Source organism: Aedes aegypti, chromosome 3 (assembly GCF_002204515.2).
Source record: "Aedes aegypti strain LVP_AGWG chromosome 3, AaegL5.0 Primary Assembly, whole genome shotgun sequence".
Taxonomy (NCBI): Eukaryota; Metazoa; Arthropoda; class Insecta; order Diptera; family Culicidae; genus Aedes; species Aedes aegypti.
The window spans coordinates 369,552,404-369,566,382 of NC_035109.1; the positions used below are offsets into that span (position 1 = coordinate 369,552,404).

General features: G+C 40.2%; 1 protein-coding gene across 2 annotated transcripts in view; it reads right to left on the reverse strand.

Annotated features, from left to right (window-relative positions):
- Window positions 1–258: 258 nt before the first annotated feature.
- Window positions 259–13,979, reverse strand: part of LOC5568447 (zinc finger protein 675) — a 54,647-nt gene continuing 40,926 nt past the window's right edge. Inside the window, exons 3-5 of one of the 2 annotated variants that reach the window (XM_021850603.1) lie at window positions 3,175–3,662; window positions 2,767–3,109; window positions 575–712 (exon numbers count right to left, since the gene is read on the reverse strand). In XM_021850603.1, coding sequence (XP_021706295.1) covers window positions 2,818–3,109; window positions 3,175–3,662 — 780 coding nt within the window. In that variant the 3' untranslated portion in view covers window positions 575–712; window positions 2,767–2,817. Of the gene's footprint in view, window positions 713–2,766; window positions 3,110–3,174; window positions 3,663–13,979 lie in introns of both variants that reach the window. The other variant, XM_001652229.2, reaches the window with a different exon arrangement.

Consider the following 13,979-nt stretch of genomic DNA (forward strand, 5'->3'; position numbering starts at 1 on the left):
AAAATAGACCGATATGCTGATAAACAAATTCAAAAATATAATTATCACGGTCGATACCTTTGTATGTAAACGGCTATTATGCCAAACGACTGTATGCCAAACGGCATTATGCCAAACGGGGTAGACCCGCTCTCAGTTGATAACTGTGGAAGTGCTCATAAGAACACTAAACTGATGAGCAGACTCTGTCCTAATGAGGACGTAATGCTAAAGAGATGATGATGGGTGAAGGCTTTCGAAGGAAGATAAAGACACGAATTTGATTCGATCACGCTATATCGGAAATTACACAGGCATGTACTTACATTAAATCAAAGCCGATTATCTACGCACTATCCTGATTAGGATCGCTCGAGCGATCTTGGGGCAAGTCTTCTTATGCCGGATTAACGAGGGCGCTGACCCGAAACGCATGGCACATGCCGCTCATTCGCACGGTACCAGAACGGTGTGGATTCGTTGATGAACCGTTTGGCACATATCTAACACGTCTCGTACTGATACTTGAGGCGATATTATTTCATCATCATTAGCTTGGAATGGTGTCGCTTTCCGCACGGATCGCGACCGAAACCACGTCACGAGTCGTCCCGAGGTTTTCCGCTTTGGCGTTTTCACGGTGGAGCTTGAGGTGGCGCGAAAGGTTCCGATTCGAGGCGAACGATTTGTCGCAGATTTCGCACCGGGCAATCGGTACGCCTTGGTGTTTGAACTGTTGAAGAAAAATTGAGAGAAGGAGAGGAATTGATCAGGCTTTTGAAAGTAGGAAACTAATTTTGTAGTGCGTCACCACCGCTTAGGACTTAAACCTGGTTTAATCGTATGGGTAAACATGATTTATGGCTTAAGCTAAGGTGGAGAAATCGGCCCTTAGAGCGTTTGTTGGTTTAGATCACAGCCGAATGGTATTCATCGAATGACTAAAAGAAAGAAGAAGAATTTGTGCGAAGCTGTAATTCATTTCATCTTTTGTAAACAATCGATTTCTTCAAAATAATCTCAAATGACTCGGACTAAGTGTACTTTATTCGACTAAATCGACTGTTTTATCCCCACTGTATGTGTGTTCTAACAAGTTGTCACTTGTAATACATAGTTTCAAATCCTTTGGCAGTTTTATAAGATATCTGGAGCCTGATAATTTTGACTGAACAAACGTTGTACTGCTTTCTTAAATAAAGTTACACAAATTGGGCTTTCTTCTGTCGTATATTTTGAAAAAAATAAAGAGCTCGATTTTGTGCAAATTTAGTGTATCTTGGTTTTAGCGTATGAACGAAACAAAAAATCACAGGTACATACAACATCATACATACAATTATCAATGACCTGCTACCAATTACATACAATGAGACTATTCTGATTGTGAATGATTATCTTGAAGTTTATGTCATATAGGTATCTCGAAGAAATCTCTGCGCGTATTTGTACCTGGTAAAATACGCTTACTCGAACATGAGTTCTTGGATAACATTCCAATTCTATTGAAAACAGAAGAAAAATCTAATTAAAATCATAAGATTTCGTTAATAAGCAACAACAATTTTAAAAACCTGACTTAATCCACCGATGGTGAGACTGAACCAGGGGATATACGCAACCCACCCTGGACTGAACCCTTCTTACATTTCCATACAGGTTTGAGATAATTATTATTCATCATTCATTTGGAACCTTATACCAGTATAACTAAACTTTAGAATGTTGTGACTATATTCTATCTGCCCTAATAGTGTAATGGTTTGCGAGAAAGTCCTGGAAACTGCACGTCAAAAGGCGGATATAAAACTTTATTACTTTTCATACGCTTTTTGTCATAGTTTAAGAGGGTCTACAAACCCATGTTGCCATCCTATAAAATAATATCGAAAAATGAAAAATTGATGTTCTAAAATGTTTTTGTCAGCGATTTTTTTAAGATTTATGTGCAGGTTTAAATTTAAAAAAAAGGGAATTTTAGAGATTTTTTGAAAAAAATGATTTTTATCTCTGTAGTTTATAATTCGATTGCAATATGATTGTGGATGATGTCAGAGCTTTCAATCGATGAAAAAAGAGCTTAAAACTGATTAAAAATAGCGGAGAAATTAATCAAAATGTAAAAAGTTGAATATTTTAGAAAAAAAAGTATTTTTCCAGTACCTTAGCAAATTCTTCCTTTGATATCTCTGTAACAATGGCGACTCGTAACCTCACTTTCTACCTGCTCTACGACTCTAAAAATTATTATTTCGAAAAATGTAGATTATAAATCAACAAGTTAATTATTGAAATCGTCCTTTCTAACAAATCTGTTGTAGCTTTCATTTAGAGCTAAATCGGTTCATTCAGTGTTTAAATCGGTTGACAAACGGCTGAGATAATTGAGTGACATTTTTGTAACACACACACGTACACACACGGACATGTGCTCAGTTCGTCGAGCTCTATCGATTGGTATATGAGACTTGGATGGCCTCGGATCAAAAGTCGGGTTTTCAAGCGATCTTTATACCCTTCTTATGGTTGTAAGAAGGGTGAAAATAGAAAAAAAAAAATTATGCCTTTAATGAGTTTTAGGGTGTATTTAGGGTAAAATATATGTAGAAAATGTAATATATAATTTTCATTAAGTTTGAATGAACTAACATGGATTAATGTTCGAAGAAATCCGATGGTTTCATCACTAAAAATAGCCCCTTACGGATTTCTTCAGTAAACGAAGTCAACGCGACTAATCCAAGTACGAATTACAGGTAATAGTATTAACCTATTTTGAGAAATTACCTTTTAACATCATCTTCCAAACCGGTCTTGCTGTTCGCCAGTATTCCAGACTTAGAGTGATTTTTTCACGTTCAATTCCCTCAATCTTTTACAGTAGAAGCTGTAGTTGCACGTTTGTTCCTGATTTTGCAGCCGACGCTCGTTGAACGAATCGAACATACCCTGGTACGACAGAGACGGTGGTAGATACATACTTTGACCATCCTGAACGCTGATCGATGCGTAAGTCAGAATGTCATCCTTTACTGCTTCGTGAAGTGCTTTCGGGCGGGTGTATTTGCCGCGGGCAGACGGTGGCGCTGGTCCTGCATGCGCTCTGTCGTGATACCGGTAGATCATGTTGCTGAAGATAGTCAATATTTTAAGTTACCTTCACCAGATATTGATTGTCGAACGTAAAATACGAACCTGCTTCTCACGTCATAGCCCAGTGTATTCAGAAAGAAAGCGCTGCATACATCCTGCAGAAGTCCATGTTCGTCTTCCAGCTGGTAGTCGTAGGAAAACAGTCTGCGAAAGTTTGACTCCTGCCGTCGTTTAATAGGCCTACGATGACTAAAGTTCAGTATGAACGACTGTTGACCCTTTTTGGACAATGTCCAGAACTGCGTGTTGATTTCAATCTGTTTGGCAACACTGATTTTGGACCCACACTTCATTCTGCAATCGCAATCATTTATGAGCGGCTCCCGATACCGACCCCTGCTTCTTCGCGACGTCTGCGTTGTTGGTGGCGTCTGATTGTTCGACTCCTGTTGCATGTCGGCCACTGAATCCGAATCAGTCTCAGCCGCTGCGTCAAAATCGTTAGAATAGATTGGTGGAAGTGACTCTTCGTCATGCAGATCCGTGCCGGTTTCGGTTTCATCTTCTGTTTCGAAACTACCTGAACAGGACTGTATATGTAGGTTTGAAAATGATAAGATAATTTATTAAGAGAATCGCTAAGATTGGAATAATGAAGGTTCTAAGATCTTCATTGAAAAACTTATTTAGTTCAACGGCCATTGTATGCATTTATGAATGGTTGTTGGACACAGGATGATGAGACTTAATAGTGAAAACTGCAGGAAGATCCTCAAAGCAGCCATCAACAAAGAGTCCTAGGGCATTGGCGGGTACGTGGAATTATGTTCAAGGAATGGCTGGTCCGACAAGTACAAGCGGAAACAGTATTCCAGTGAAGTGCCAATAGCTGATCATCGTTGAGCAACGGACACCTGAATGGCGCAATGAAATGATAATAATGCGCGAAAAAGGCCATGACAACGGTTTTGAGCACCGATATTTTCGGCACTGATAGAAATCAAACAATCGTATGTACCAATGGTACGCAGGGGTAGTCGGGGCGGTTTGGCCAATGGGGTGAAATGAGCACCTCTTGAAAACTGCATAAGTTCTTGAAATTTCATCTGAAATAACATGCAACCCAACAGCTGGCAAAGAAATTAAGCAATAGGCATGTTATAAAGTCAGAGTTCAAAACTCAAAGAAAAAGAGATAAATTAAGTTCGAAAAAAAAACTGCCCATATTGCCCCGAATGTCTGTTTCAAATTTTATCATTTTGGAATGAATACACGGAGTGTTTATTAATACTAATAATAAATCAAGGGTAGTGAAAAAAATTATAGAATTTTTAAATTATATGAGATAATTTTACGGCAAAAATAGAGTCTTCATATCACTCCATCGGTAAAAAACCGACTCGAAAAATGACAAATTTTGAAAAATAATTCATTTATTCGTGAACTTTATGAAACAACGGAAATCATTCGGATCTAGTATATTGATCTAAAAATAGTTGGAAACCATGCACAAGTCTGAAGGTTCCATAATATTTCCAACATTTCTATAGACTTTTCCTTAAGGTGGCCAAGCAGCCCCACTTTCCCCTAGATTAGAAGTTAGAAGCATGCTTATTGTTTGCATCTTGTTTCCGTTGAAAACATGGTTGGGAACATAAAAAAAACTGAGGGTAATGTTGCTGAAAGGAAATGACTTAGAAGATCCTGTAATTCCCAACAGGATTATCGAGGATTATAAATTATTTAATACAAATGAAACTGCTGATGGTGAATGTCAAGGTTTAAGTATAAACAACTAAGTACAAATAGAAAGGAAGGTTTTTAGATATTGAAACTTTAGAGCTGCTTCAATTGTGTATTACAAGTATTACAAGTTCAAAACGAAATATTTGTTGACACTTCATGATGCGTTGTCAACATCCGGATGGACTAAAAAAGAGCTTTATCCGTGTATTGTTTGTCCAATACTGTATGCTTTATGTATATTAGAGTGGTTCAAAAAATCAAATTTTGCTCCACACCGCTCATTCGATTCTAGATCACATTCTGACTATCCTCCCAAAATTTGCACTCATTTGGATGAAAACTGAGACTGCACAAGCCCTTTAAAGTTTATATGGGAATTACTATGGGAAAAGCAAGCAAAAAGTTTTTAAATCGGACGCCCCAGTAATTAGTTATTGATTATTGAATGAGTTGTAAAACTTTGACTATAATTATTAGGCTGTTCTGCAGGCATCACTGGATATTTGCAGTAAAACATAGTAGCCATGATTTGTGTGTGCTATCTTTCGCGCCTAATGCAGCAATGTTGCCTGTTCAGAAGTTAAATGAGCACTGCTGAAGAATTCGTGACTGGATATAAATCAGTAACTAATTAATTACTGAGGCGTCCGATTTGAAAACGGTATTCGGCAAAGTTGTAGCTGATGAATGTATCTAACAGTATCAACGTAGCTCTAATCTCCAAGAGCACATGGGCAAACACTATGACCGATTGAATTAATTGCTTGCTTTTCTCATAGTAATTCCCATATAAACTTTAAAGGGCTTGTGCAGTCTCAGTTTTCATCCAAATATAAGTTCAAATTTTGGGAGGACACTCAAAATTTGATCTAAAATCGAATAAGGGGTGTGGAGCAAAAACGATTTTTTGAACCACTTTAATATATATCTGTTCCATAAGAAACCTTCAAGTACCGTAAAACGGGGTAACTTTGATAATGCGGGTAACTTTGATAGTGCGAGACCCACAACATATTAAACGAAATAACGAAGTTTCTGTTAATCAGTTAAGCAAAACAAATGCAAAAGTAAAGAGTATTAGTATGACACTTCATGTCAAAGCTATTTTCATTGGAATCAAGTGCATTTGAGGCTTTTTATACGAATATTAAAAATTGACACAATTTTATCATTTTCGAAACGCTTACAAACAATCTGTTCTACGATCACTATTTGATGTAGTTTTGAATAGTTGGCCACTTATCTTTGACAGCCTAGTTATCATAGAACTTGAATATGGTCTCAAATCTCTTAGCGAATAGCATTTTCACAAACTGGGATCATTTTTGTAATCTAAGTCAGAAATTTCCATATAACGTTAAACGTCTAGAGGTATGCAATGCCCTACAAATGTTGATTATTCATTCAATTTTGTTCGATTCATACTCCATTATCAAAGTTACCCCAAAACAGAAAACCAACTTTCGATTATATGAAAAATTGCATATCCATTCATAATAAATCTTTTGGCAATCTATCGACTGCAATCGATAGCTAGGATGCCAGTACTTGTTTTAAAAATATAAATTATTATTCTTTGAAACAGCATGCATAAATATTCAAGTTTTCTTCGAAAAAACTATCAAAGTTACCCCGTTTTACGGTACCGGTATTTTACCGGTACCACCGGTACTGAGAGCTATAGTACCGTAGAACTGGTACTCGTCGAAAGGTGCCGGTACTAGGAACCCGAGTCTGGATATTTAAAAAAACATTCTACACATCGTAGTTTCTACTCCGTGATCAATCTGAAAAGTGATATTCTGATATATATTTCCACCCAGATAGAGATTGGGTTGCCCACCACCAAGCTGACAATGAGAACAAAAAGCGAGCCTATTTTTACCTGTGTTATACAAAAAACTACAGCGCAACTACTGAAATGTTAAGAAGTTTCCACTGCTTCTGGGAAAATCTTTTCAAGAATCTTTCCAGAAATTGAAGGTTTTTAAAAAAGGATTGTATAAGACTTTTTAGAGAAGAAATTTAGCTGAAGTATTCCGAGATATCATTGAGAAGCTCTCCATGGCTTCTCGTAAAAGATTAAGCTTTCCTAAGAAATCTAGTTTGATCTTTGGGAAAATAATTTGAAACTATCAATAGAAGCTTACATAGACTTATGAGAAAAGCTTCTGGAAAAGACTTCTAAAGCCAAATGGTACAGGTTTTCCATAGCTTTGAAGAAGTTTTCCTAAGGTATTTAAAACTTTTCATGTTTTTTGAGGACATTTTGAATCTTTCCTGCAAAACAATAAAGAGCTTACCATGAAAAGCTTGCTTTTCAGATCAATGTTTTATGAGCACTTACCCAGTTGTTCACTGAGATTTTTCTTCCATTCGTATACCGCGTGGCAAGCGCACTATACTCTATGAGGTCGAGAAAATTTTCAATTTAAAGCTAAGTATGCTGTTTCGCTCAAGAAAAGTAAAGAAATTCCTTGACTGAAAGGGTCAAGAAATTTCCTACAGAGAGCCCCCTTTGAAGTGACATTTCTTTTCAACTGCGTACTGCGATCAGAAAAAAATGATGTTCTTGACCATTTCTTGGGAGAAATTTTCCACGCATCGAGATAGGCGATTCCTTTTCTTGTCAGTAGCAAACCGGCCTTAAAAATGGATCATTGAAGGTAACTCTTTCGGCACTCACCGCATTAAAACATCGGCGCTACCGTATATGGGATTTAACATTGTGACAGCATCGCTGTTATGTCAAACACACACGTCTACCGTGGCGTTCTCTGTGCTTTTCATAGCGGCCGTTTTGGTTATTTTAATGATTCATTGTCAGTGCGCATCGTACCTTCGTGCAGTGCGTACACGAATTCTCTCTGCTCTTGGAAGTTTTCTTAAAAACTACCTAAAGCAATAAAACAGTACTTTTAAGTGCAACATAAACAGTACTTTTCGGTGCTAAAATTAAAAACGGTACTAGAAAAAACGCAGCAGGCTTTGCGCGCGGGTGGATGTGTTTTGAATTTGCTGCCACGTTTTGTCTCGGCTCCTCATTGTTTCCAGTTCGACCGGTGAAAGTGTCTAAACGGCGAATGGTGCTATGCCACCCGGAAAGTGTTTTGATGAAAAGTGTCAATTTATGAGAAGTTTTGATTTTGATTGCCGCGTCATTTACAAGTTCGACAAGTGAAAAATTGAATCGGCTGGTGCTATGTGAGAGGGTTATATTGTGAAGTGACAACAATGCTTGTGGATGTTTTATAGCAGTGGAGTGCTGCATAATGTAGAAGTGTTTTTCTGCACCGGACATTTTTTTTCTCTACCTTCTGTTTTGGCCTGTGGAGAGTGTTTCGGGATGGCCGAAGCCGCGAGGTTATTTTAGAATCTCTGTGAGAATTTTCTTCTCGGTTACCACGTGTGAATGGCACGTAGTGAAGTGTTTTGGTGTCTCCGAGCGCAGAACCTTTTGTTGGACAGTTTGAAGAGAAAGGAGCAATGAATTCAATAGGGACTTCAAAGGGAAATCGCTGAAATTGTAATGTGCGTGAGAAAAAATAATCGAAATCAAATATGTTCAGTGAGAAGCGCGCCTTAAGCGATAATTTAGAAGTAGAGCGGATCGCGTCACTGATAGCAAAACTTCTTGGCGTCCCGAAAATAAACCGTTTTGCTTGGGCCTTCCCAAATACGTACCCAGCAAGACGCTCCAAAACAGGTGAAAAAAAAATCTCCGGCGACGAAAACACGCGCGAATCCGTCAGCAAAATCAATCGGACGACGCAAAACCGAACTGTCCTGCTTGGACTTCACGAAGCACTACCCAGCAAGACGCTCCAAAACAGGGGGAAAAAAATTCTCCGGCAACGATAACGCGCGAATCCGTCAGCAAAATCAATCGGACGACGCAAAACCGAACTGTCCTGCTTGGGCTTCACGAAGCACTACCCAGCAAGACGCTCCAAAACAGGGGGAAAAAAATTCTCCGGCAACAAAAACGCGCGAATCCGTCACCAAAATCAATCGGACGACGCAAAACCGAACTGTCCTGCTTGGGCTTCACGAAGCACTACCTCGACTACTCATCAACTTTTACGTGTAACAAATTTGATCCGTTCCAACAAATCTAAAGGCTATTCTACTGGTCTTGCTCTTCTAGACACAGAAAAAGCATTCGACAGTGTTTGGCATGAAGGTTTGATTGTAAAATTAAAAAACTTTAATTTTCCAACATACATTGTTAGAATAATTCAAAGTTATCTGTTAAATCGTACACTTCAGGTTAATTATCAGAACTCCAGGTCTGAAAGACCTCCTGTAAGAGCTGGTGTTCCCCAACGCAGCATTTTGGGACCAATATTATACAATATTTTCACATCTGACTTACCTGAGTTACCTCAGGGATGTCAAAAATCTCTGTTTGCGGATGACACAGGCCTCTCCACCAAAGGACGAAGCTTGCGTGTCATCTGTAGTCGATTGCAAAAAAGTTTGGATATTTTTTCTTCATACTTGCAGAAATGGAAGATTTCTCCTAATGTTTCCAAAACTCAACTAATAATATTCCCACATCAACCAAAAGCTCTTTATTTGAAACCTTCAAACAGACATGTTGTCACGTTGAGAGGGGTTCAAATAAATTTGTTAGATTATGTTAAGTATCTAGGGCTCATGCTAGATAAAAGTTCAACTTTCAGAAATGACATTGAGGGCATTCAAGCCAAATGTAATAAATATGTAAAATGTCTCTATCCCTTTATTAATAGAAAATCAAAACTTTGTCTTAAGAACAAGCTTTTGATATTCAAACAAATTTTCAGGCCAGCCATGTTGTATGCTGTACCAATATGGACTAGCTGTTGTAATAGCAGGAAGAAAGCTCTGCATCGAATTCAAAATAAAATTTTGAAAATGATTCTGAACCTTCCTCCCTGGTATAGTACCAATGAGTTACATAGAATATCCAATGTTGAAACATTGGAACAAATGTCAAATAAAATAATTAATAATTTCAGGCAAAAATCGTTACAATCTTCTATTGCCACGATTAATGCGTTATATGTTTAGTTTAAGTTAGGTTAAGTATATTCAAAGCGTTTTTTTCTCTTATAAGCAGGTGAAATCAACTCACCTGTAAAAAATCTGAACTGCTACGGCAAATGAAATGTAATATGTTGTTAACAAAATGTTAATAAAATCTTAAATTTGTTTTACCAAATTAGGATGATAGTGTTGTCTAATAACACAGAACACCTAGATATGCAATGCTTCACAACGCCTACTTTCTACTTGTAAATTTTGCGAAAATGAAGCTGGAATTAGATTGTTTATACCATTGTTACAAAAGAGGTATTCCTTATTATGGCGATGTAAGAAGCATATTAAAATAAGATTGTCGCCACTTATTTCTACTCAGTGAATCTACTAGTCATTTTCCTCAGAATTATATTCCCTACGTCGAATATGATAACTAGCTAATAGTGAGAGTGGCTACGGATCATTCAGGTTAGCAAAAGGCAAACTGATCGTCACCAATAGTATTAATGTCCACTTCGAATAGATTAATTATTTGAAATGGGCATGCCAAATGCATGTGCCAAAATGTGATACCACCACTACAGGTTACGCCTTTGGTTTCCATCTTATGAGCTACTGGATTATGCCCTCCCATCGCGGCAAGGTCGCATAACCAAGGGGAGGGAGGTCAAGGAAACAACAATTGATTTTGAAACTTTTATAAAATAACAGCTAGGTATCAGTTAGAAGATTTGAGTGTCATGTCACATCGTTCACATGGCTGGTCCACTTCAGATTGCGATCCATTCGCACGCCTAGATTCACTACACAGCCTGACAGGTGAATGTTTTCACCGCAGAAAATGATGTTGCTTGCTGGTGTTATCGCGCCTTCTTTGCAATAGATACTTGCCTTGGTCTTCTTCTAATTGGGGAAGAGGGAATTTCGCTTGGCCCATCGCTCAATTCTTCCCAGGTTGTCGTTGATGATCGAGACTCGTTGGTCTAAATTTTACATCGTCGGCATAGAGTTGATAACTACACGTAAGCCCCAGAGGAAGGCTGTTTATGTAGAGGCTGAACAGCAAAGCGCTCAGGCAAAAGCCCTGAGGTGTATCATCAGCCACTGGTATTTGAGAGGAGATCACATTTCCTATGCGCACCGCCTGTGTGCGCTGCTCAAGGAACGAGGCCAGAAGAATCGAACTTCTTCACCAAGTGAGAAACACAACTCTTCACGCAGTTTTCTCTGCAGCTTACGGTGGTCTACACAGTTAAAGCCCAATGAAAAGTCGACCAAACCATAACAGGAACAGCGCACTGTCGAAGTAATCGTGGGTTACTTTTGCTACAGCTGTTGTTGTGCTGAAACCTTTTCTGTACCCTGACTGATTTGATGCAAGAAGTTGATGATCAATATCTTCCACATAATCAATGATTTGCTCGATTACCTTGGAAATTGTCGGAACAAGTAGGCGTAATGCGTCCAGTCCGAACCAAACTATTTATAGTAGGCTATGCTTTTGTTATTAGAATAAAATTTTCACTTCCCTAACAACCGTCAAACAGTGTAGTTTGATTTACGGCTACATCTAAAAGGTTATAGGCCCAGCAAAAGAAATTTAAAGTTTTTCAAGAAAACTCAAGATGTCCTTCGCAAACGGACAAGGCGATCCTCAAGCAGTTCCTCAAGCACCGCAGCCGAATCTTCAAGCCCCGTATCAAGTCCAAAACCTGAACAGTCTTCCGTCCATCGAGCGGCTAACCGGCCGGGACAATTGGCCGACGTGGAAGTTTGCCGTGGAGACCTTCCTGGAATTGGAGGATTTATGGGAAGCTGTGAAGCCGGTCCCAGGTGCAGACGGAACGATGCCAGCAATCGACGAGCGAAAGTGTCGCAAGGCACAAGCAAAAATTATTTTGCTGTTGGATCCCGTTAACTACGTCCATGTCAAGGACGCAAAAACGGCTCGTGACGCGTGGAAGAAACTGGAGGCGGCGTTCGAGGACACCAGACTGACCCGGCGGGTCGCTCTTCTACGTAAGCTCATCACGACCAATCTTGCGACCTGCTGCAGTGTGGACATCTACGTCAACCAAATCGTTTCCACCGCCCATCAGTTACGCGGCGTAGGATTCGATATCTCCGAAGAGTGGGTCGGCACGCTGCTCCTCGATGGACTTCCAGAGGAGTACAAGCCGATGATCATGGCGCTGGAGAACTCTGGTCTGGCGATCACCGGGGATAGCATCAAGACCAAGCTACTTCAAGAGGTCGAGGCATCGGCAGGCAAGACCGCATTCATCGGAAGGAAACCGTTCCCCCCAAGGCAGAAGAAAGGCGTAACCGAGGACAGGTCAGCTGATCCGCCGAAGGGACCGAAGTGCAAGAGATGCAGTAAGTACGGACACATAGCCAGGGACTGTCGTTCGAAGAAAGGATCCGCTTTCTGTACTGTGCTCGCTACGGATGCTGGTGTGACCGATGACTGCTGGATTTTCGATTCAGGCGCTTCAGACCATTTTACGAAAAATCGAAGCCTACTGATGGATGACCGAGCGGCGAGTGGTGTTGTCATGGCGGCCGACAAAGGTGCGATGAACATCGTAGCTACCGGTGCGGTGAATTTGAAGCCAAAATGCTGTCCTGAAGGCTCGATCACAGTGAATAACGTGAAGCTTATCCCTACGATGTCACATAACCTGCTGTCGGTAAGTCAGATCGTCCGGCAATCATTGCAACCGGCAGGCACGACGTGAAGAACGGATTGTTCGTGTTTCAAGAGCACGAAGATCGCAGAGCACTATCCCTTGCATCCTCGCCAGCAAACTTGGATGTCTGGCACAGACGGATGGGCCACCTCAACGTGCACAGTCTGCATAAAATGAAGAACGGCCTGGCCTCCGGAGTGCAGTTCAAGGAATCGGCGATGTCCAACTGTGTCGAGTGCGCTAAAGGTAAGCAGTTTCGTCTTCCGTTTCCCAAGTAAGGACGACGAGCAACCGAGATCCTGGAACTGGTCCACACAGACCTATGTGGACCCATGGAGGAAGCATCACTAGGCGGAAGCAGGTACTATGTGTCGTTCACGGACGATAAGACGCGGAGGATTTTCATCTACTTCCTGGAGCAGAAATCCGAAACCGAGTTGATGAATGCATTCAACCAGTTCCACAGCCTCGCGGAGAGGCAGACGGGGCGCAAGCTGAAGACCATTCGCAGTGATAACGGTAAGGAGTTCATTAACAAATCGTTACAGTCAGTGCGCATCGTACCTTCGTGCTGTGCGTACACGAATTCTCTTTGCTCTTGGAAGTTTTCTTAAAAACTACCTAAAGCAATAAAACAGTACTTTTCAGTGCTAAAATTAAAAACGGTACTTTTCAGTGCTACTAAAACAGTACTTTTCAGTACTATTTTTTCTACTATTGATCCCTTTACGATCCTTGTTTGGACCCGTGCCTTCGAGTTTTCGTTGGACCCGTTGGCGAAAGCTAGCGGTGGTAATCCTTCTTGGACACCGTCTTGGGAAAAAACCTTTCGAAGGTCACGTCTTCTTTCGTTTATTAATTAAACATGGTATCAACAACAAACAAAAGGAAGGGGGAATCTCTGAATTCACTACTTCCTTCCAAAAAAGTGGGTTTTAAAACTGTCACTACACGTGGCAAGAATGGAAGAAAGGACGCTTCCCCGGAATGCGAACTTTCTTCCAAGGGTGAAATGAATAATTGTATCGAAATGAACAATCAGTTCGATGCTCTAGATAAATTTTTCCGAACACCAAATCGAAGCAGCCTCTAGCCCAGGCTCTTTGATTCAAGTGAGGAAGCAAAGAGTGCCGCCTATCGTGGTCAGTTGTTCCGAATTTGGGGGATTTAGGCAGGAGATCTTGAACTCCATTAGGGGAATCAAGGTTTCCTTCCAAATCGCAAAGAAAGGAGACTGTCGCGTTTTGCCGGAAACTCTTAAAGATCGTGAGCTTCTTCTCAAACATCTTGAAGAGAAGAAGCACAATTTTTTTACTTATGACGACAAAACTGAACGTTTGTTCAAAGTCGTCTTGAAAGGTCTCTCAAGTGACTATAAATCAGCTGAAGAGATCAAAAATGGAATAAATGATTTACATGGATTTTCCCCAGTCCAAGTAATCATTA